The sequence below is a fragment of the Lissotriton helveticus genome, chromosome 2_1, assembly GCF_964261635.1.
Source record: "Lissotriton helveticus chromosome 2_1, aLisHel1.1, whole genome shotgun sequence".
Taxonomy (NCBI): domain Eukaryota; kingdom Metazoa; phylum Chordata; class Amphibia; order Caudata; family Salamandridae; genus Lissotriton; species Lissotriton helveticus.
The window spans coordinates 138055889-138081361 of record NC_136059.1 but is presented as its reverse complement, the minus strand read 5'-3'; the positions used below and the strand labels follow the sequence as shown (position 1 = coordinate 138081361).

General features: G+C 42.7%; 1 protein-coding gene across 1 annotated transcript in view; it reads right to left on the bottom strand.

Annotated features, from left to right (window-relative positions):
- LOC144817799 (uncharacterized) overlaps positions 1-25473 on the bottom strand; it is a 107660-nt gene that overhangs the window by 26680 nt on the left and 55507 nt on the right. The window contains exon 2 of the mRNA XM_078674628.1: positions 8493-8578. Within this exon, the coding sequence (XP_078530754.1) occupies positions 8493-8538 (46 nt within the window). The 5' untranslated portion in view covers positions 8539-8578. The remainder of the gene's footprint in view (positions 1-8492; positions 8579-25473) is intronic.

The following is a 25473-nucleotide window of genomic DNA, read 5'->3' as shown; positions in this document are numbered from 1 at the left end:
GAAATGTTCTGTGTTTGAAGTCCCAGATATGCTCATAAAAAAAAGAAAAAATTGGGCATGTTGCTTAATTTTAGTTTTTTTGATCTGTTTACACATTGTGTAAAATCCTTGCATGCGGAAGACTCATCTAAACAGAAGACAATCATGCATTTAGCAGTAAAATTGCTCCTGCATGGTGAGAGCCGCAGAAGCTGAGGTAGAGAGCGGCAGCAGCAGAGAGGAGCACCTCGGAGCGCCGAGCTGTGGCCGGGCGTCTGACAGAGTCCGGGTCAGGGAGAGTAGCTCTAAGCACAAGATGCTCCTCAAGTCAACACAGAGCCGGCCCCGTGAATCTGCAATTATCTTCACCGTGTCCGCTGCAGTTTCTGCGATTGCTGCGTTTGCCGCTAGTGCAGGAGCCGTACTCGGCTCCCACTGAGTGTGCACCCCCAAGGGGACTGCGGAGGCTAGGTCCAGGTGCAGCCTGCGGTTCAACTGGTGTGCCTTACTCACTAGACAGGCTGCTGGAAAAGACACAGCTGGTGGGGGGGACTGTAGGCGAAGAACCAGCAAAACGACCAGAATTAGGACCAGGTCCAGACTATTGGGATCCATTGTGGCAGCAGACCTAGCCTGAAAAAGTAGCAGCAGAGGGGGCTCAGCTACCTGTGGCTGTTCTGTGCCTTACACAACTGTTCTGAGGGAGCTCAGCATGACTGACTGCTTTATGTCATCTTGCACTATCCTTCATTAGGGCTATGAACCCACAATGCAACTTCAGAGGTACGTTGATGGCGCAAGGCGGCACACGACATTGAAAGCAGTAGCGGGTAGAGTTGCGGAGGTGACCAGTGTAAGGTGGGTACAGCTTGCATGTTGGTGTAAAGCAGCCCTCTTTCCTGCTCCTTGCCTCAGACTGCACTTGGCTGCCCTGCCACATCCTCTAGGTCTTCTGCCTTCCGACTATGATGTGCTCCCACCCCCCACCTCCTGTTGCCAGCTAGCCTCAAGCCTCTCCATGCCCCTAAGCATTTGTGAGGGGGGTGGGTGGTAGTATAATGGGACGGCTTGGTGGCATACTGGGGTGGCTGAGTGGAGTAGCAAAATCCAGAGTCCACACCAAAAAGCAGGGCCAGTAAAAGGAAAAGCAGTAGACGGCTCACACATTTGGAAGCATGTCGCAGGCACCGGCAGCAGTCCAAGCAGTGGCCTCAATAAAAAAATAAAACAATTTTGTATTGACCACTATTAGGGGAAGTGATCACCCCTGCATTTTACAAGCCTCAACGCACCCCTGGCTAAGACTACACTTCATCAGTCCAGACCAGAGCAGACTAGGAAGAATGGCCCGTTTAGACAATGAAATCACTACATGGTGCAATTCAGCAAGATGGGACCTAAAAAGAAAGATTGCCTACTTCCGACCCCTGAAGAAATGGTCAGCCCGCATTCGCCAATAAAAAGGATTACAAAAGAGTACAATTCTGCCGGTGAGCCCTAACAAAAACCTCCAAACAAAAAAAAAATGGTGACCCCAGCACCACCGAGGCCACTGTTTAGGGCTGGCAAAATGACAAATCCCTGGATGCACTAGTTTCCGGTTCTAACACACGCATTTTACAGGACACTAGTATCACAAGTGCGTGTCCTCTGTACGCCAGTGGTGCACCCGTGCAGCGGCTGTTATATATGGGGAGGTGGGAGGTAGGAGCAGCTGGGAGGCGAGGGCAGCGAATGGGCAATGGGCAGTCAGGGGGCGGGGCCGCAGGGGACGCAGCAGCGAGGGCGGAGAGGAAAAACGAAGGTAACAGGGGGAAAAAGGGCACAACAATTGAGGGTAAAACGAGTGGCACAGAAGGCAAAAGGGCACAAAAAATGAGTGGAACAGAAGGCAAAAGGGTCACAGAAATGAGGGAAAAACGAGTGGCACAGAGGGCAGAAGGGTACAAAAAAACAAGTGGAACAGATGGCAGAAAGGCACAAAAAACGAGTGGAACAGAGGTCGGAAAGGCACAAAAAACAAGGGAAAAATGAGTGGAACAGAGGGCAGAAAGGCGGGAATAACTAGTGGAACAGAGGGCAGAAAGGCACAAAAAAACGAAGGAAAAATTAATGGAACAGAGGGCAGAAAGGCACAAAAAACGAGGGAACAACGAGTGGCACCGAGGGCAGAAGGGCACAAAAAATGAGTGGAACAGAAGGCAGAAGGACACAAAAATGAGGGAAAAACGAGTGGAACAGAGGGCAGAAAGGCACAAACAATTAGGGAAAAACGAGTTGCACAGATGGCAGAAAAGCACAACAAAACGAGGGAAAAACATGTGGAACAGAGGGCAGAGAGGCACAAAAACGAGGGAAAAACTATTGGAACAGAGGGCAGAACTGGCTGAGAGGCACGGGGCTGCGAGGGGAACAGAAGGGAAAACTGGGCAGAGAGAGCACGGGGACAGCGAGGGGAACAGAGGGAAGACAAAGGGGCACGGACCACATACAGGCAGTGGGGGAAGACAGACAACAGCAGTCACAGACACAACAATGAAAATACAGGCACTACAATAAAAGCAATAAAGCAGAGGATGAACAAACCTACCTACGGCCTACCACTGGCCACCAGGGATGAGGCGCAGGTGGTAGCCTGCGGGTGGTGGAGGGCCTAGTGTGAATGGTCTCGATCATATCCTTGATCTTATCTCAGAAAAAATTACTTTCTCTCTGAGTGTTACATTATTGTTCATACCTATATGACAAGGCGTACATGCTCCTAAACAACAGCTGCATTTCTGCGTTGTGTCTAAGTGTTGTGCCTGAACACAATAACAAAGGACATTGGTGTTTGACCTTGTCGGCTGTATTCAAGGTAAATCCCAGGAAAGAACAGAATGCAAAAACAACAGCATGTTCTGTGTGAAAATACAATATGGCACAAAGTCAAACGTGTTTATATAGCAACGTGTGCAAAACGAATATGGACCGTGTCGTACAGAGTTAGGCTAAAAGGGACACATGACAAACTCCCCTTGGTTAGAAAGTTAGTAATTAAAGGGATGACAGAAATGTTAGGATAGACAAACTAAAATCTGTTGTTATCAATTCATTGTTCAGCAGAGTTGGAAAAAGACGATTTGAAAATAAAAACTATCCACAAGTTGCATGGCAGAGGAATCCAGTTTTTAATTAGCAAAGGACTCCATAATGGTGTCTAACACCATGTAGATGGACAGGTCTACGACCCTGTTCAGTAGTTCCAGAGAGCAGACATGATCCTTAACTCCAACTAATGCAGACTCTGTCATTGGGCAACCTGCATCGACTTCAATGAAGCTTTGATCTAATATTCGTTGTGTGATACACAGGAACTCCCATTGGCTATGTGCTCCAGCTTCAGATTTTGTAGAGTTCACAAACCCAAGGAACAGTCCTGATAAGTTCGAGATCCAGGGCAACTGGTGCCTGTAGACCCAGACATATCTCCATGAAAGGTATGCCTGATGCAGTGAAATACAGGATGTATGCATGTGAATTAAGCACAGCGAAAGGCAAGGCAACAATCCACATACAATGCCTGCAGTGGAATAAGGCCAAAGAGCTGAAGCATATGCTTACGGCAGTACTGGAGCGATGGCATGTCCTGGGCGGCCGCAGAAGTAACATCTATTGTAGAAGAGCAGCAACAGGATGAGAATGCTGCAAATAAGGAACAACAATAATGGGAAGCCACCAAACAAGCTGGAAATAATGGATTGTATTAAAGTGGGAATCACTCCAAAAATTGTCTAAAAATAAGTCACCTGGAAAGAGCCTAAATGTTTAAAAAAAAGTGAGCTACACACGCAGTATCAGAGGAATTACATATTTGATGTGGAATTCCTTGAAATTCAGGGGGAGATTTCTATTTAACAAAACTGTATTTCAAGAGTAGTTCTATCCATCTGCAACTTGAAGGTCTCATAGGCAGACATGAGAGCCACCTCTTGTTGAAACAATAATACTTGTGTCTGCTTAGCTTGTTATGCCATTTAAAGTTGGAAGGAAAGGTCACAGTGAGCTATCCACAATTACGTGTGGAGGGGGAAACAAGACATTGTTGCAGCAAGTGACTTACTGGGACATGGATGCAATGTCCCCAAGTGTTGCAGTTGTTTAAAGGGAGATTCAGATCACTAAGCAAACACAGAGTCAAGTTGATCAATTTTCTGCGCAATCTAAAAGGAATTGTCCACGTGCTTTGTTGGGTATTTGCACATAATTGAATGTACAATGACCAGACTAATAACAAGTCGCAGAGCTTGTTGTGGTTGAACAGGTAATCCAGCTCTAGCAGGACCAGTCAGGATGGTACAGGAAACAAATTGTATTAAGCATCGATATAAAATAGCTACTACTTTGTTATACAACGCATGTGTTTCTGCCAAATTTAATGCAGCTAAATTTTGGTAGGGCACAAAGCCTGCAAGAGTAGGCCAAGTGGCCCCACAAACACCTAAGGGGCCCATGTGAACAATGCCAGGAACGTGGAGAAGTAAGCCGTTAAACAAAGTCTGGTGTTACCAGATTGTAAGAGGAACTACAAGAAGTGCATAAGGACAAAGATTTGGTGCGATAGGTGCAGTATAATTATGAGATATATTATCATTATTGTCAACAGCGGGAGATGTGACCCAGAAATGAAAAACTTCAAAGTGGCATGCTGCATCCTCCTCAATCACAAAAACCGCAGGAGTCCCCTCATTAGGGACTTCATGTTGAAGTAAGTATTGAGTAACTGCTAGGTGGCAATAAGCCGCAGTTGCGTTGGCCACAACCAATGATCAAAGTATTCAAAAAGGCAGCACAAAAGGGGCTATACACCTTTTAATAGTCACGCTTGAAGAACCAATAAAACTAGGCATTCCTTAAAAACTGTGGTGGATAATTCCCTTACACCACAGACTTTTCCGCAAAACTGTGCAAAGTTTTTTTGGACAAGCACAAGCGCTACTCAGGATCCCTGATATATTTACCTGACCAAACATTGGTGACACACCGTTGCAGGGTTTTTTCTCAGGATAGAACTATGCCTGAGACCATAGAACATTAGTAGATAGGGACTGAGCCACCATGAAACCTAAATACCATGAGCCTGAGTCCGATTAGCTACTGTGTCTCACTTGCCCTCCTACTCATATTCAGAGACACAAATAATTAAAACCCAAGAACACAACACTCCGGACCCTTCTAGGGATCGTGATTACAGGACAACCCCTTTCACTCACACACTTGTACTGGTCCACAACAAAAAATGACAGAGTTATGAAGGAAGTTTGAAACTTTTATTTAAACTATTGTGCTCAAGAATCCAGTTTATGTACTAAAATAAGAAAACAACTCCCTAGCAAAAATACCATCAGCATAGTCAGTAAACTGTATATTATGAATAGCCCTATCATATTATAAGGCAGATTAGCCTAATCCCCCTCCCCTTCTACAGAAGCAAACTGATTATACAGTAAAGATCTCTAGGATAAGTAGAGAACCTCTTACCTTAGCATACACAGACGGATGTTCTACATCTCAGATGCAGTTGTGATCTTCTCTCAGAAAAAATTTCCCTCTCTCTGAGTGTTACATTACTGTGCACAGCTATAAGACAACACATACATGCTCCTAAGCAACATCTGCATTTCTGTATGTGTCTAGGTGCTAGTGCTAACCAGAACACAATAACAAGAGACATTGTGGTTTGACCTTGTCAGCTGTGTTCAGACTAAATCCCAGGAAAGAACTGAGCACGAAAACAACAGCAGGTACTGTGTAAAAATATAATGCGGCACAAAGTCAAATGCGTTTATATAGTAACATGCGCAAAGTTACTGCATCCTGTGTCATGCACTCTTAGCTTAACATAGGGAGAACTAAAATGTGCCAAGCACTGAACACATGACAGAACATTCATATTTTTGTGTGGGCATTCTAGCAGGCACATCCCCATTCTGGGTAAGTGTAGAGGTCAAGTGCAAGACTGAGTGAACATAAAAGGTGGACAGTGGGGCAGAACAATTCCCAAAACTGGTGGGGCTGAAGGGAACAGGAGACAGAAAGGATTGAGGACGTGTGGTCTACATGTTATTCAAGTGTTAAGATTGTGAACCATGTTTGTACCTGCTCTGTCTGCTAAAATGGATAGTAGGAAACTGGGAATATTTGAAACATTTATCTTTTTATTTTGAATGTTTATATAACGCCAACCACATTAGCATGCAAAGAGGCACATTACAGTAAAATGCCTGTGGATCAACATAGAGAACAATGGTCTTAAAATTTAAGGGCGCACCCTCTGAAAGGGTGTGATGTCATTCGGAGGGGGGGACCAGTCCTTGTCCCCCCCAGTGGGGTGCAAGAGCCCTAGAATGCAGCCACTTGCATTTCCTTTTTTGTTTTTTAGCTTATTCAAGTAATTTTGCATTTTTGGCCCTATTTCAAGTGGAAGTTGACTTGTGTTGCAAATGGTTCAGTCTCAAAGTATATAGGAGCCCCCTCTCCTTGCAAGACCAGCAATGGAAACTCGATAATTGAACAAGGGTAAACATAATGCTACCAAAGCACTTTGCAATTTAATTCTTAACAGTCTGAATGTAGATGAATTGGGTAACACAGAGTAATAGAGGTGCAAATGAAGGACCTGCAAATGTATAGATCAATCATCAACATGTACCCGGGATAGATGACAATAGAGTGGGAGGTCACCTGAATTATAGCAGCTCCAGCAAATGCTAACAGTGGACTCAGTATCCAGTTTATGTAAAGAGGTGTCACATCGGCATCATGCACCCAGGAAACAGCCATTACATTGCATGTGTTACAATGCATGTGATAACAATGCGGTGATTACAACAACCGCGTTTTTACATCGCAGTACATTACAATGCAAGTCATTACCTTGACTTGCTGTGGGGGGTGCGCTTACATACGGAATAGTATAATTTACTATACTAACAACTTCCCTACAGTTGTGCACACTGGAGTAGGAATAATAAATTATACTATGCCTAACTCCAGCGCACCCCCTGCATGTCGACGTATCAACTTGCATTGTAATGCACTGCGATGAAACAACGCAGTCTCCGTAACAACCTCGTTGTAATTGCATACTTTGTAAACGCATGCGATGTAAAGGGTCCTATTCCATTCACCTTTTTGTTATGAGTGGACTATGTTATAAGAACTCATCAACACCTTCTTGAAGGCACTGTTAGCATGTTGTTCTTCAGAGTGCTGCAAAAGGGTGTTTCTAGATTGTCTGGAAAGGGCTAGAGTTACTGTCCTGCCAGGGTGGGAGGGAGACCAGATCATTTCCAAACTCAAAAGAGAGGGAGAGGAGGAGGATAGTCAAGAGAAAAAAATGAAACGGGAAAATATGCATTTGTGCTTCAGTCTGGATTTCTCCAGTGTATAAATCAACTCTGTACAATTATACTCTGGCGAAATGCCAACCCAGGGAATATATTACATGAATTACACTTTAATACACCAGGAAAAGTTTGTTTGTGTCAAATTTCCAGGAGTACTACTTATTCAAGCAAAGGAATACATCTCTAAATATATAGGGGCTCATTGATGACCTCTTGATGAAGTGCAGCAAGTCACCTTGCTGCTCTGCAGTGCGTGACAGGGAAACAGCAGGAATGCCCCCTATTTAAGACAATATGGAGAAATCTTGTACTTTCCCTTGCACCCTTTTACCACACTTGCGCTACTGCAGGCACCCTTGCATCATGGTACAAGGGTGACAGTGTTAAATGAGCAATTGTTTTTATGAAGGAAGAAATACCTTCCTGTGCAAAAACAATCCTGGGAGACAGATTTTTCTTTCTATGTGTGCTGCAGAATTCAGCACACATAGAAACAGGTACAAATTAGATTAGGAGAAACAGAGATATGTTTTCTTGTATTGTCTCCCCTGGGAAGGTGTAATATTTTGGTACATCCCAGGTTTACAAGTTCTTGTAAATATGCGAATGTGTCATGAAAACACCCATGCAAAGCCCATGCAGCATAATAACCTAACACAGCAATGTATGCAGCAGTGCATTACCCCAGATTTTTGAAGCAACTCAAAGCCATGCAAAGTGGCTTTGAGTCGTTCCAAAAATGTGACTGAAAGGTTTGCGTAACACATGTAACATTGCATGTTGCAAACATGACACAACACTCTCAAAAATAAGCCCATTTTTTTTTTGTAAATGTAACCAGTGCATTTACCACTGACAATTTCTCAGCTCCCTGTATTCAACCAAATTCTTTTCATTTTTTAAATAAATCATTTAACCATAAACAAATGTGGGAACGCAATTTATGGTGGCTACAAAAGAGTACAGATAGGTAGAATGAGTGGGCTATGCGATGGTCCATGATGCATAGGGGTGGACTGTTCATCTCGCTTGTCCATCTAACATGATTAACTACCTGGTATTTAATCCCTCTGGGGAACCTCTATAGTGTAATTATGCAAATTTGTGAGATATCAAGTCACTAACCTGCGATCACAGTAAGAAGAAAGGAAAAGAGTTGAGTGGAACCCATGCCTTTGCTTTGTTTCACTCGGAAGGAGGAATCTCAGCTCCTGAAAAACATTCAGAAATTTTGTTTTGTCAATGAGGTCAAAGATTCAAGCAATGGCATCTTAGGTGGAAGTTATATATTCATGTACATTATATTTATATGCATATTTTTGTGATTGATTCATGAAGGCAGCCCAGATGGGAAGACTGAACCACCCCTAGAGGTCAGTGGGGGAAAACAGCCATCACATCACATGCGTTACAATACATGCAATTACAACGTGGTTGTTACAACAACTGCGTTGTTTCATCGCAGAACCATTAAAATGACTTGCTCTAGGAGGCTCTCTAAACTAAGGAATAGTATAATTTACTACTCCAACACCTTCCCTACTGTTGCACACACTGGAGTTGGAATGGTAAATTATATTATTCCTAAGCCCAGCGCACCCCCTACAGCAAGTTTTTGTAACAACTTGTGTTGCGATAGTGTTGCGATGTAACAACGCTGTCGTTGTAACAACCATGTTGTAGTTGCATGTGTTGTAAACAAATGCGATGTAAAGGGAAACAACCTTTACAATGCAGTCATTAAATTGCACTACCTTTACAATGCAGTTATTACAATGCAACATCCTTTACATTACATGCCATTACAACACATCCATCATATCGCATGTCACTACTATGCAGGTCATTTCAACACATGTCACTACAATGCATGTCATTACAACGCAATATAAGTTAAGTAATCGGGAATAGTCTTTTTTACCCCACCCCTATCCAAAACTTACCCTACTGTTGCACTCACTGGAGTGGGAATAGTAATTTTTACCCCTACACTATCCAACACTTACCCTACTGTTGCACTCACGGGAGTGGGAATAGTAATTTTTTCCTCTACACTATCCAACACTTACTCTATTGTTGCACTCACTGGAGTGTGAATAGTAAAATTTACCCCTACACTATCCAACTCTACCCTATTGTGGCCCTAAAAGTAATATGCCTTGTTGTAATGGTATACATTGTAATGGAATGTGATGTTAATGTAGTTCCTAAAACACCGTTGTGATGGCATGCGATGTAAAAACATGTGTTGTAAAGGATGTTGCGATGTAAAAATTGCGTTGTAAAGGAATGCATTGTAAATGTTTGCAATGTAACATCATACATTAGATGTAAACAGCTATATTCGCCAATGGGCCACAAGGGCATGGAATTGCTTTGAGTCTTCATTAGAGGAACAGCAGGAAAGGAAAAATTGATCAAACCTTTTCATTTCGGGGGCCCACTGGAGGGTTTTGAAATTTACTAAAGAGTATGCTACAGCCCAGAAACCTACTAGATGGTAAAGGAATTCATGAAAGTGCACTACTGATCTCAGCATACAACACTAAGTTAAACCCACCTGTGAGGCACACTGAAAGCTAAATAAAGAAAGGACATGCAGAGGAGAGTGCCTTTCGACATATATATATATATATATATATATATATATATATATATATATATATATATACATATATACATATGGGAAAAGCAGTCCTTGTTCCGTCAGGTGACGGGGGAACTTGATAGGTCTGGACCTCAAAAGTCTCAAACGATGCAGCGGAATATAGCCAAAAAACAATCACTACTCAAATGAGTTTGCAGGAAGACGGTTTATTCCATAAAAGATGACGCGTTTCGCTCCACCAGGGAGCTTGTTCAATTAGCGCGCCCAAAACATTGAGAGACCTATATAGTAACAATAAAGGTGGGACAATACAAAAAAGTGTATACGCCTTCTCTGCATTACATCATGGAAATAGTGAAAAGACTAACTGAAATGCAAGTTTCAGAAATAATAAAAGCCAGACTAATATTTGTAAAAACAATACGCAGTACATATGAATAGAATGTGATCACGCAAATCCATGAAATTATAAACATAGAAATTAAAATGAATTATAGGAGAATGCTAAATGCATTGTTAAACAATGTTCACTTTTATACATAAATGTAATTGATCCTCCTATTACATTCTAAAAACAATAAATAAAAAGAACCATCCAAAGAAATAACGACATAGTGCCATATAATGAAAAGAATCATGAAAATTCACAATGGTTAGATAAAAATACATATAAATATATATATATATATATATATATATATATATATATATATATATATATATATATATATATATATATATATATATATTCACTGAAAAAACCATAGGTTATAGACCATATATAGTTAGGAATTAGCATTTAGAAAACCTTATTTTACTCACACAAAACCATTGAAATTCCATATATAGTTAGTTGCACTAACTATATATCGCGCACCCGCAATCCACTGCTGATGATGTCACATATTACATCATTCATGACATGGTCAGTGACATCACTGATGACATCACTGATGACATCTCAAATGACATCACTGATGACATCTCATTTGACATCATTCTTGTGCTAATACGATAAACCTCTTCAGACTCTAATATAACCTTAGATACACTCAGTGTATACAGACACTCACACACTGTCACTCATCCATGGAGTTACTCACACACCTAGTCAGTCATGCAAAGAAACAATCTCACCTCCATTTCCTCAACTATACAGTTATACACACCTTACTTATTCAAACATATACTAACACATATTTACTCTCTTATACAATCCCTGATACAAGTTCACAATGATCCATACAGCCACTCACACATTCAGTGGCTCTCATGCACAGTTATTTATATATGCCAACTCTCACATGTACTGTGTTTTACATATGTACTTACTATGACATGTAGCATTGAGATATCCATTCACTCATCAATACACTCATGCACACAGTCAACCGCCCATGTAGCTTTTTCCACATGCACTCTTGAACTCATACACCTAGTGAATCAACTGCTCACACATCTATGCACAGAGTCACACACCTCCCAGCCACCCCCACACAAACTCAATCTCCCATAGAAATACTTGGGCAACCAATTAATAACACATATAGCCTCTCGTATAGCTAATGATCAACACATGCAGCAGTTTACATCACAACAGACATAATGATGCACAAATTAAGACAGTTTAGTCACTAACCCATGCATTCAGTGAGACACATTTAATCACTCACTCATACAGTCAGTCACGCACCTACTAAATCCTTCATCCAGACACTTATACATCCACTCATTCTTCAATATCTAAGACATATTTTAACTTTACAGAAACATACAGTCACTGGATGTTGTCATCAGTGATGTCATTTGAGATGTCATCAGTGATGTCATCAGTGATGTCACTGACCATGTCATGAATGATGTAATATGTGACATCATCAGCAGTGGATTGCGGGTGCGCGATATATAGTTAGTGCAACTAACTATATATGGAATTTCAATGGTTTTGTGTGAGTAAAATAAGGTTTTCTAAATGCTAATTCCTAACTATATATGGTCTATAACCTATGGTTTTTTCAGTGAATTTTCAAGGTTTTGTAAATGCTAATTCCTAACTATATATGGTCTATAACCTATGGTTTTTTCTGTGAATTTCATTGGTTTTTTAACAGCTAATATCTGTAGCTGTAAAATGTATTCTTCTTTAAATCCAAAAATATATTTTATATGTTTATGAATAATTTTTTTTTTTTATATTTTTTTTTCTTCGTTCCCGCTTCGCGAATCGGGAAGCTTCCCGTTAGCTGACCTTGATGCCGCGAAATAGACCGCGAGCCGGTAAACGTTTCTTTACCGCAAGTGCCGCGTTAGAAAACAACATCGTGACGCCTCCCGTCCGCATGACGTTTCACGTTGTCGCGTGATACGTCATATGACGTGCTACGTTAGCGAACTGGTACGCGAAGCGAGTCGCAAAGCGCAGGTTTCTGGAAGCAAACCGGGAGGCCCTGCAAAGCGCTTAACGTAAACACAGCAAGTCATGTGACTTGGTAATAACACTTTTCATTGGTTCATTTCACTTTTGGTTTCCTAATGATGTAAGACTAGGTCATATAATCTAAAATGAACACTTTTGATTGGTTGAGAACTCTTGTTTTTCCCAAATGATGAAAATCCCTCCTTCTTTCCTCACTCTGACTTTCATCATTGTGAGAGAAAGACCCTTTGTGATCACTGAGCAATGGCTTCTTTAGTAGCTTCAGCTGGTGCTTCCCCACCACCTCCACCACATCCAAGGAAGAGTGGACCACCTGCTCAAGTTGTAATTCAACAAGAAGAAGAAGAAGAGGAACAGGAGGACGAGCACGAAGAGAGGCAGTTTTTGCCTGAGCAGCCCAAGACGTCTCACCGGAAAGAAAACTTCATTTGGCAATTTTTTAAAATTCCCAAAGGTCAGAAAAAAGTAAATGCAAGATACGTAACTTGCCTTATTTGTCAAGATAGACTGTCCAGAGGGACCGACAAAAAATACAGTTTCGGAAACTACACAATGCATCGCCATATGACTAGGTGGCATCCTAACAACTACAGTGCTGCACAGTTTCGGAACGACCTAGATAATCTCCCTATTATGGCCAGAAGATCTGTTGTACCGGAAGTAACGGGACCAGAGGGCAGGGAGATGGTGCCAAATATACAAATGAGATTTGGTGAAGTAAAACACACCTGCGTATTTTGCGATGGATTCATTTCCTACGGAGAAAGAAGCATCACTCTGATCAACAGAGCTATTGACTATCATATGCAAGTTTGTCCGAAACGCCCAAAATAATAAATACTTCTTTTTTTTGTTTTGTTGCTCCTGTTGAGCCCTTTACAATGAATCGTTTTCATTGCCCCCTCCAAGAAAAACCCAAAAAAATATAAAACTGTTCCGAAAAATTCAAAAACAGTAAAAAAATGTTCAGAAAAATAAAAAAAAAAGTTCTTTTCAGAACTACCTCCCCGTTATTAAAAAATTGGTACAATATTTGGAACTGTGCCAACCTCTATTTCTCTTAGTTCGCTTCCTAGTTCGCTCGCTGGTACGCGAACTGGAAGCGAACCAAAAACAGTAAGTATAAGGGAAGGAAACACACACTTATGTTAAAAGAAAGACAGCTATAGGGGAGTAAACTAGAGATACCATTACCCATAATCCACTGCTGATGATGTCACATATTACATCATTCATGACATGCTCAGTGACATCATCAGCAGAGGATTGCGGGTTTTTTGGCAACATGCCTTATCCACGGTTTAATAACGCTGCCTTTTGCTTTATATAAGTTTTCAAATTGTATGAAATATATACCAATAGGTCGTTATGAACCTTTAGGTAGTGCTTTTGTTCATGAGGTCTGGTCGCTTCCATACACATACAGATGTTTCAAAGATGATCAAGAAGTTTATCTGAATGGAGAGGAATGCACTGAGACGCCAGATCATTCACTAATGTGTAGGCACATACAGTTACACGATTCATGCAACAAACACCGACCAAATATGGCTTGCGTGTTGCAAGGCACGCCAGTTCCTGCTATCATCCCCACGTTCAAGTTGTTGGAAAATGGTAGTTATTTGATGCTCAATAATGAAGATTGTTCTGAGTTAATTAAAAGTATTCCTTTTATCGTAACAGTAAGTGAACGGGTTATTTGCTGCAGAAATGTTCTATTTCCTCCCACACATGAACATAGGGAGTTTTCAATCTGGCCACAAATACCAACCTTGGGACACGTTTCAACGGCATGGCAAGAATAAGAGCTCTTTTGTCTCAGAGAGAGGTGGCCTTGAGTTCGGCCCGTGAAACTTTCGTACTTCACATAGCGAACACCCGTACACAGGTTTGCCTTTCAATTTCAGCAACATGTTTCCGACTATCTTTAACGCATCCTCCACAAAATCCCTGGCACACTTTTTTAAAGTTGTTACCAGTGGTCTCGTGACTTCATTTGAGAAAATCTTTGGAGTCATCCCTGCTCCCTTTCATTGTATTTTCTGCACTCTGGTTCGTGGATTGGCATTTTTACTTGCATTACCAGCGGACGCTCTTGTGCTTTTTTACATTTTTAAATATGGATGTCCCTCCTATGCAACCTCCGACCCTGCAGCTGCTGACACTGTTCCGCAATCGCATGCTAGAATATTATGGCACAATGCCGTTGGCGATATTAAGCACGGCATATGGATTATCTTTTCGGTTCTCCTACCTCACCTGTGTCCAGCCTGTATTTCACTGCCTGACCTGTGATTTCGATTGGGCCATTGATTTGTGTCTCTGCGGACCGGTTTCTCCTGACGTCGACTTTAATCAGCTGATGACTCCTATCATTACTCACGAGTTGATTTGTCCTGGCGAAAGGATTATGGCTGTGGCATTGATGCATGGACTACTTGGTCCCTGGAATTTACTGGCGGCAGCACAGTCTTTCTTGGAACAGAGCTTTCTTGAAAACCCACCGAGCTGTCCTCTGATGGTGATAGAGGATCCGGTGCTGGGAGAGCACGTATGTTCTTTTCCGCTTTTAAATTGGATGGCTGAACTGTTTTCGGATGAAGACGGTGACTTCCTATTGGAGGCTGTTGCAGCTTATTTTGCATACACAGTTATGTCATAGACCTTTTTCATGTTTGATATGCTGAGTACTAGCATTTCATTGACAATTCATTGACTTATTTGTCAAGTTTTTATTATTTACCTTGCCTATTGGCTTAAGACTCGATAAAGTACTTGGCTGTTTTATTTTTCTTTAGCATTGAATTTTCCTAGTTTTTAATGCTTTACCTTGCGGACCGTCCACATATAAACTTGCAATCTGCTCTCATGAGATGGCACTTCTATTATCTTATTCAGTTCGTTTCCGGATCATGAGGAGGTGTCATCTAGGTCCTGGATATCTTTACACCGTGTTAAGTTAGCATGGGCTCATTACCGGTTTAAACGCCATTTTTCCTTTTTTGCAACTTCTGCACACGACACTTAGTTGTTGCTTTAGCTTTCCACCTAGTAGTTCATCGTGGTTTACATGAGAATAATATGTTATTGGTCTACTATCTGCTTTACTTGTTAAACTATATCTGTACAGCGAGTGCTAAAGTTTCAAGAACAACACGATACAGAATTGTTATGAGGTCTGATCTCCACGACTTCATACTCATAACATAAGTGCAACTTCTGCCAATTCTGGGCATGAGGCGGGTTTTATATTGCTTTGCCGAACACACATACACAACAGTTGATGCGGTTCACATGAAGAGAGAGCTGGTGTATGCTGATGTGATTCCTTCAAATCTAAGACACTAAAGTATGGGCACGCCCTAAACCAACACAAAGAGACCTTCTTAGCAAATAATATAATATGTGTATTAGGGAGGGTGAGATATAAGCAGCCGCGGGCCGTGGAGGGAGTTACGATGGGGCAGGGAGGCGGGGAGGGGGAGAAGCAGGGTGGAGCCCTCTCTACCTTGCCCCTCCCCCTCCCCGCCTCCCTGCCCCACCGTAACTCCCTCCACGGCCCGCGGCTGCTTATAAGTGTTGCTAACTCTTATTCATTTACAGCATGTTAACATACTGTCACCATTCGCTTTTTATGTACTAGTAACTATGCTAGTAATTTTGCTACTGATAATATGTGTACTTGTATTCTCCACCCTGCTTCTCCCCCTCCCCGCCTCCCTGCCTCACCGTAACTCCCTCCACGGCCCGCGGCTGCTTATAAGTGTTGCTAACTCTTATTCATTTACAGCATGTTAACATACTATCACCATTCACTTTTTATGTACTAGTAACTATGCTGGTAATTTTGCTACTGATAATATGTGTACTTTTATTATCTAAGGTACTACGCCTGAGAAGACGGCATTAGTAAATAAACATTTCAAATACACATCTGTTCTTCTTAACTCCATGTTCTGGTTTCTAAGAAATCTATAACGACCGACTGTTCATGAGTTCCACGTATCCTGAGGTACTATAAGTTCATATTCTGGATTGTCTAAACATTGAGAGTTTGTTATATCCAATGTGACACTGTACCTAGCTTGCTAAATAGTTTTTGATTACTAACGTGAGTTTTGGGACACCCTAATTCGCCGAGGTTCCAATCCTCTGTCCACAGTTCTGTGTGAGAACAGAAACCCTGCGACAGGGGCACCCCCGACCCTTGCTGGAGCTTCATCACACTTGCGATACAACTCCAGCAATGCATTCGCCGAGGTTCCAATCCTCTGTCCACAGTTCTGTGTGAGAACAGAAACCCTGCGACTGGGGCACCCCCGACCCTTGCTGGAGCTTCATCACACTTGCGATACAACTCCAGCAATGCGCCACCTTTACGGCACAGATACATCACGCATCTGTGCTGTTTTTGCCCCATGATGCGCCGCATTGTAAATGCAGCACACCATAGGTGACGGAACAGCGGCACAGAATGACTAACACATCCCTGGTGATGCGCCAGTCATCATAAATGTATCCCTATGCTTCTTATCTTGTTAGAGATGAACCGCCATATGTATCATCAAAGTTATTTGCATTTCCTAAATAGCGAACTTTAAGGAATAAATAGCGATTCTTTACCATTCCTAGTTTGCGATGAGCTATTTGCTAATTAGCCGAATGTAGCCCAATGAAGCCCAATGTAGCCCAATGTAGCCCAAAGATGGCCGCCAGACACACAAAAAAACAAATGTAGCCCAAATATCAGCAAGATGTAGCCCAACTATAGCCCAGTGACAGAATGACCAATCAGCTTCGCAAACCTCCGTTACGCGAAGCGGAGCGCTGTTACAGATATATATCTTTTTTTGAACGTTAATTTCTCAAAATCCACTGGAGCACATATATTGAGACCTAGCAAAGGCACATCGGGCTACCAGTCCCTAATATTTTGCCAAGTTTCGTGCAAATCCATTCAGCCGTTCAATTATTATTTTTATTATTTTTTTTTGCCCCGCGGGGCCCTTTTAAAACCTCCACATCAAACCTAGGGGGTCAGCGAGGATCTACTATGCCCCCTTATAGTTATTTCCCCCTTTGTTTTGACCTCCTCTTGTCTCTCGATCCTACCGAGAGACAAGATGGCGGCCGCTACGGACTGTTTGGAATGTTGACAGACGGCGGAGAACCAATCAGCTTCGCTTCACAAAGCTCCGTTGCGCGAAAAGTCCGCGAACCAGAGCGCTGCCTGGTCCGCGCTTACAGATATATATCTTTTTTTAAACGTTAATTTCTCAAAATCCACTGGAGCACATATATTGAGACCTACAAAAGGCACATCGGGCTACCAGTCCCTACAATTTTGCCAAGTTTCGTGCAAATCCATTCAGCCGTTCGGGCTAAAAGTGAGGCCAACCGCCCTATGGAAAACTCAATGTTAAAAACACGTTTTGGGACCCCCCTTTTTTCTCGGCCCCCACTGGACGAACCCCCCCCAAATTTTCAAGGGCTGCTCAGAAACAAAATGTGCCATTTTCCTGAAAATTTCAGCCAATTCCGTCCACAAACGCCAAAGTTATTAGACATAGAATTTTCAAAAAACCCATAGAGAAAAAATCCTAACTATATATACCTACTGGCGACCGCCAGTAGGTAATATATATATATATATATATGTGTATGTGTATATATATATATATATATATATATATTACCTACTGGTGATAGCCAGTAGGTATATATAGTTAGGATTGATTTCCATAGCGAAATCGCAACATTCTATTGTGAATAACTTTGGCGCCGGTTGAGGAATCTGCCTGAAGTTTTCAGCAACTTTGCCTCACGGCGCTCCGGTCCTTCCCTGAAAGTTTGGGGGGGATTCGTCAAGCGGGGGCCGAGATAAAAGGGGGGTCCCAAAACGTGTTTTCCCCATGTTAATTTCCATAGGGCGGTCGGTCGCACTTTTAGCTCGAACGGCTGAATGGATTTTCACCAAACTTGGCAAAATTGTAGGGACTGGTAGCCCGATGTGCCTTTGCTATGTCTCAAGATATGTGCTCCAGTGGATTTGGAGTAATTTAGGTTAAAAAAAATGATATAACTATAGCAGCTTACCCGTGAGCTTACCCGTACGCTTACGGTACGCGTACGTGTGCGTACCGTAAGCGTACCTCTAGTGCGCGAGCTGCATTCTGATTGGCTGCCAATGTCTGTCAACACTCCAAAACAGAAACTGTTGGCAGCCATCTTGTGCCTCGGTAGACTGAGGCACAGGAAAGCAGGAAAACAAACGTGTAGAACTCAAAAAGGGGGCAGGGTAGAAGCATCCTGACCCCCTAGGCCTGGTCAGGGTACGCGTACCTCATTTTTTTACAAGAAAAAAAAAAGATTTGGGGGCCTTGTAGAAACACTCTGACCCCCCCTAGGGCTGTTCAGGTGGTCCCATACGGATATTAACATATATAAATGTTATCCGCTAATAGAATTAGCATTTAAAAAACCTTGCGAGTTCACTGAAAAAAACAAAGGTTTCAGGCCTTACATAGTTAGGAATTAGCATTTAAAAAACCTTTGAAATTCACTGAAAAAACCATAGGTTTCACACCAGTTATAGTTAGGAATTAGCATTTAAAAAACCTATGAAATTCTCTGAAAAAACCATAAGTTTCACACCAGTTATAGTTAGGAATTCGCATTTAAAAAACCTATTAAATACACTGAGAAAACCATAGGTTTGACACCAGTTATAGTTAGCTGACCATTTTACTCATACACACACACACCCCACACACATACCCCCACATATACACACACCCCACACCCACCCCTCCCACACACACCCCCCACACATACCTCACACACCCACACCTCCAACCACACCCAAACACCCCACACACCCACACACACACCATACACCCCCACCTACACCCACACACCCCACACACACCCACCCACACACACCTCACCCCCCCACACACACACCTCTGACACACACCCCACACACACACACACACACACATACACACACCCCACACATACACACCACACACACACACACACACACACCCACACCCACACACACATTCCTCACCCCCACACACACGCACACACACCCCCACACACACACACACCCACACACACACCCCACACACACCCACACATCTTACACACACACACCCCACTCACATACCCCCCACACACACCCCACACCCACACCCCACACACACACACCACTCACACACACACTCATTATTATTATTTTTTTTTTGAGGGGGTGCGCGCCCCGGTACACGTATCGGTACACGTACCGGTGCGCGTACCCTGGAGAAAAAAAGAAAGACAGAGTTTTTTTAAAATGTAGCATTTTTATATAAATTGGAGGTAGTTCTGAAAAGAACAGTTTTTTTATTCTTATTGTTGTTTTATATTTTTTTATTGTTTTTTTGTACCCCGCGACTTTTTAAAAAACAAAAAAAAAGATTTTGCCTTGGGGGTCCTTGTGGGACCCCCTGAGCAGGCCTAGGGGGTAACGGTGTTTCTACTTTGGCCCCTTTGCGAGTTTCACACCTTTGTTTCACTGCTTTCTTGTGCCTTGGTTCGAACAAGGCACAAGATGGCTGCCAGGGACACCCAGAATGCAAGGGGAATTAGTTCCCCCTCTTCAAACATGCGTGGGGGCTGCGTTGCAGAGAGGTGTAAAAAAGGGTGTGGCCTCATTACACCTCTATGCAATGCAGCCATCTGGCGCATACTGGAGGCTCCTGGTGGGCTAGTTGGCCCCCAGGGCCCCCCATTATGCAAGGGGAATTAGTTCCCCCTCTGCAAACGCGCCAGGCGGCTGCATTGCAGAGAGGTGTAACAAGGGGCATAGCCTCATTACACCTCTGCAATGCAGCCCCATGGCGCATACTGGAGGTCCCAGGTGGGCTAGTTGGCCCCCAGGGGCCCCCAGTATGCAGGGGGAATGAGTTCCCCCTCTTCAAACATGCACGGGGGCTGCGTTGCAGAGAGGTGTAAAAAGGGCCGTGGCTTAATTACACCTCTCGGCAATGCAGTCCCCTGGTGCATACTGGAGATTCCTGGTGGGCTTTCAGGTCTTATATAGTTATGAATTAGCATTAAAAAAACGTTGAAATTCACTGAAAAAACCATAGGTTTCAGGCCTTATATAGTTAGGAATTAGCATTTAAAAAACCTTTGAAATTCACTGAATAAACCATAGGTTTCAGGCCTTATAAAGTTAGGAATTAGCATTTAAAAAAACCTTGCAAATTCACTGAAAAAACCATAGGTTTCAGGCCTTATATAGTTAGGAATTAGCATTTAAAAAACCTTGCAAATCCACTGAAAAAACATAGGTTTCAGGCCTTATATAGTTAGGAATTAGGCACAAGAAAGCAGAAAAACAAACGTGTAGAACACAAAAAGGGGGCAGGGTAGAAACACCCTGACCCCCTAGGGCTGCTCAGGTGGCCCCACTAGGATATTAATATATTTAAACGTTATCGGCTAATAGAATTAGCATTTAAAAAACCTTTGAACTTAACTGAAAAAACCATAGGTTTCAGGCCTTATATAGTTAGGAATTAGCATTTAAAAAACCTTTGAAATTCACTGAAAAAACCATAGGTTTCAGACCTTATATAGTTAGGAATTAGCATTTTAAAAAAACTTTGAAATTCACTGAAAAAACCATAGGTTTCAGGCCTTATATAGTTAGGAATTGGCATTTTAAAAAAAACCTTTGAAATTCACTGAAAAAACCATAGGTTTCAGACCTTATATAGTTAGGAATTAGCATTTAAAAAAACCTTTGAAATTCACTGAAAAAAACAGGTTTCAGGCCTTATATAGTTAGGAATTAGCATTTAAAAAAACCTTTGAAATTCACTGAAAAAACCATAGGTTTCAGGAGTTATATAGTTAGGAATTAGCTTTTACAAAACCTTTGAAATTCACTCAAAAAACTATAAGTGTTAGTGGTGTTATAGTTAGCTGGACATTTTACTCATTCAAAACCAATGAAATTGCTCCTATATAGTTAGTTGTACTAACTATATTTCGCGCACCCTCAATCCACTGCTGATGTTGGCACATATTAGATCATTCATGACATGGTCAGTGACATCACTGATGACATCTCAAATGACATCACTGATGACATCACTGATGACATCATCCACGTGACAATCACATACACCTTTTCATACACTATTACAATTTTTCATCACTCTTTGTAAAATACAGAGTATCATATTTAAATCCATTGTCACAGCAATACAAGTATCTAAAAATCCACTCAGTGATTCATACATGTACACACACATCTAATCCCTTACCTGTGGATTCACTCATACATGCTGTCAATGAACAATAGAACACTATCAAAAATACTTATACATCTATATCGACATTAAACAACAGCACGCATCCTATTCACATATGAAGTCATCCTACTCACTTATGCAAACAATGGATCATACTTACATATTTACTTAGCAAAACACTTATACAAACACCACTTCTTCTATTCATTTAGATAGTAAGTCATACTTAGTGAATTATAAAATCATTATTACAAGTATACAGTTATCCATACAGTCACTCACACAATCATTGTGTCTTATGTATAATTATTTGTATACAACAACTGACACATACACTGCCTTTTATTTTTCTAGTTTGTTGGACCTGTACCTTTGAGAAATATATTTGCTCATCACCACACCCATAAAGATATTCACTCACCCAAACTGTTAGAACATGTAGTTTTAACTTCATATATCTACTGAATAAACTATTCACACATCTTTGGACAGTCACACACCCTCCACCGAACCACACACACTTTCACACTCCCATACAAATACTCAGTTAACTAATCAATAACTAATATAGACTTTCACATAGCTAGTAACCAACTGTAGAATCAGTTTACACAACAACTGACAAAGTGATACAGATATTCACACAGTTTAGTTACTATCCACTATATTTAGTGAGACATTATAAATTGGTCAAGTAAACAGTCAATTACACTGCTACTAAATCCTCCATCCAAATATTTATTTATATATCCACTCATTCTTCAATGCAAATTGCTATATATATAATGCATATTTAAATAACAAAGCAAACCACATTCACTGGATGATGTGGAGTAAGGAGAGTAAGGGAAGAAAAAAGAGTAAAGCAATGAAGTAAGAGAAGAGAGAGGAAAGAAAATAAAGGAGAAGGTCTGAAAGAAGGTGAGTGTAAGAGAGGAGTGTGGAAAGGGGGAGTAAATGTGGGGATTCAGAATAAGTGAGGCAAGCGCAATAAGGGAACAGAGGTGTGGGAGCATCAGAGAAGAGTAGTGAGGTTCAGGAAAAGAGTATAGGGAAAGTAAATGTTGTACATCAAACTTACCTTATAAGTAATGTAAACTTAATTACATATTTTCATTAAAATGTATATCTGTGAAAGACAAAAAAAGTTAGAATATTTATAATATATATTTTACAATACAAGAGACAAAGTAGGATATTACAAGTCATAAAAGGTTAGTAAGAGATAAAGTAGAAGTGAAGGACTCAGAAAGAAAAACAAAGGAATGGTGAAGGTTATAGAGAGTTAAAAAGAAATGGAGAGAGAGCAAATTGCTAAAAGGATAATGACATAGATACATTCAGTGACAGTGAACAAGAGCAGGAGAGAGAAATAAACTGAAGGTGAGAAAGATCCTAAAGGAATATGCATTACGAAAACTAAAGGCAGAAAGGGGAGTAAAGAAAGGGGAGTGAGTGACAGAGAAGCAGGAGTGAATAACAGTGGATTAATAACAATGAGGCATGGAATTTGAGTGAGGGCGAATGTAGGCTTGTAAGACAGTGAGCAGACAATGGGAGTGAAGGTAACAGAGAGGCAGTGAGGAAAGACAAATGAGAATATGAGAGAATAGAGGGAGTAAGAGAAATAGTGAGTAAAGGGCAGTAAGGTGATTAAGGGAAGGAGAATGACTGAGATAGCAAAGGAAGGGAAGAAAGGGAAGAAAAGTGAAGCAAAGGGACTGGGAAAAGGTGAGTAAGTGACGAAAGAAAGAACAAGGCACAAGGATAACTAAAGGAACTGAAGTAAGGGAACAAGGGTGAGGGAGGGTGAGTGAAGGAGAGTGAGGTTGATAAAAAAGGGAAAATAAAAAGAGGATAAAAGCAAATGAGCTTGAGACAAAGGAAGTGAAAGAGTGAGAACATAGCGGTAGTGAAGGAAAGAGTGGCAGATTAAGAGAGCAAAGAAAGATAAGTAAGGGAGTGTGGGTGAGTTTTAGGGAGTAAGCATGACGGAAGAGGAGTGAGAGAGTGAGAGGATCGAGAGACTGAAGCTAGGAGACAGGGAGTGAGGGAAAGGGAGTGAGGATGTGAGAGGACAGAGGAAGTGAGAGAAGGAGTGAGTGAAGTGTAATAAGATGAGTGAGAGAAGGGGAATTATTGAGGGAACAAAGAAAGAAAACAAGGGGAAAGGGAGTGAAGTAGAGTGACTGACAGCTGGAAAGTAGTGGATGGGAGAGAGGGAAAGAGCAGTGAAGGAGTGGTTAATGAGAATAAGGGAGGAAAGTGGAATAAGGGAAGGGAGGTGACGGAGAGTGAAAAAAGGCCAGCGAGGGTGAGTTAAGAGGAGTGATAGAGGGTGGAAATAGGTAAGTGAGCATAAGAGAATGGGAAAATAATATATATTTATTAATAGAACATACAAAATAATTTCAAAAACATGTTATATGGTTTATTTTTGCTGTTCTCAGAATATATTGAATTTCACTTAAAACAGTGACTTCAATAGTACTCATCATATAACAGTGGGCAAAAAAACCACAATCAAAATGATTCCTCGGGAGCGACCACTGCGCCTTCGGCCTGGTCGCCCCCACGCTCCTCGCTGCTCCTGCTCTGAGCCCCCTGCTGCCAGTGCCTGAGCCCCCTGCTGCCTGCTCGCTGTTCCCGGCGCCCCTGCCGCCGCAGGGCCGCCCGCCAAGCCCGCACAGACTTTCCCGGCGCTACCTGCCTGTGGCCCCGCCCCCCCGCGAGCCGATTGGCTCACACGCTCCCGCCTCCCTGCGAACCCTCCCTCCCGGCTCCCTTCTTATGACGCCCCCTGAGCAACCGCGCAGCGGCTGCATGCAGCGGGAGCACCGAATGAGCGCCAAAGGTCCGCCAAAGGTAAGCCCGTCTGCGTCTGTCCGCGCTGGGACCGCGCCCAGTGCCTGGACCCCTGGCCTCCACCGACGGAAGCCGACCCGACGGACCTACGACGCCACCGAACTCAACGCACTCAACGCCGGTAGAATCCCAGGCTGCTACCGAGCCACCCCGAGACGCACCCACGGACCCTTCAGCTGCCACTCCTGCAATTTCACCTGCACTCGGACCTACACCACACCAGCACCGTCCAAGCCGAACTCCTGCAGCAACCACCTCAAGTGCATCCTGCTCAACACCCGCTCCGTCCACAGACACGCCGTCGAGCTCTGGAACCTGCTCGATACCACAGCCCCAGATGTCGCATTCCTCACGGAAACCTGGATGAACGCCTCCTCAGCGCCCGACATCGCCATCGCCATCCCAGACGGCTACAAGATCATCCGGAGGGACCGCATCAACCAGACTGGAGGAGGCATCGCCATCATCCACAGGAACACCATCCGCATCACGACCAACACCGACGACACCCTCACACCCGCCGAGCACCTGCACTTCCAGATCCACACCAACCCCAAGACCACCCTCAGAGGCACCCTCATCTACAGACCCCCGGGACCACGCACACAATTCAGCGAGGACATCGCCGACTTCGTCAGCCCGCACGCCCTCTCCTCCGCTGACTACATCCTCCTCGGGGACCTCAACTTCCACCTGGAGAACAACAACGACCGCAACACCACCACCCTGCTGGACAACCTCGCCAACGTCGGACTCAAGCAACTGGTGACCACCCCCACCCACTACGCCGGACACACACTCGACCCGGTCTTCTCATCCAGCAAGGACATCGCCTTCAGCCACGCCACCGGACTCCACTGGACGGACCACAGCTGCGTCCACTTCAGA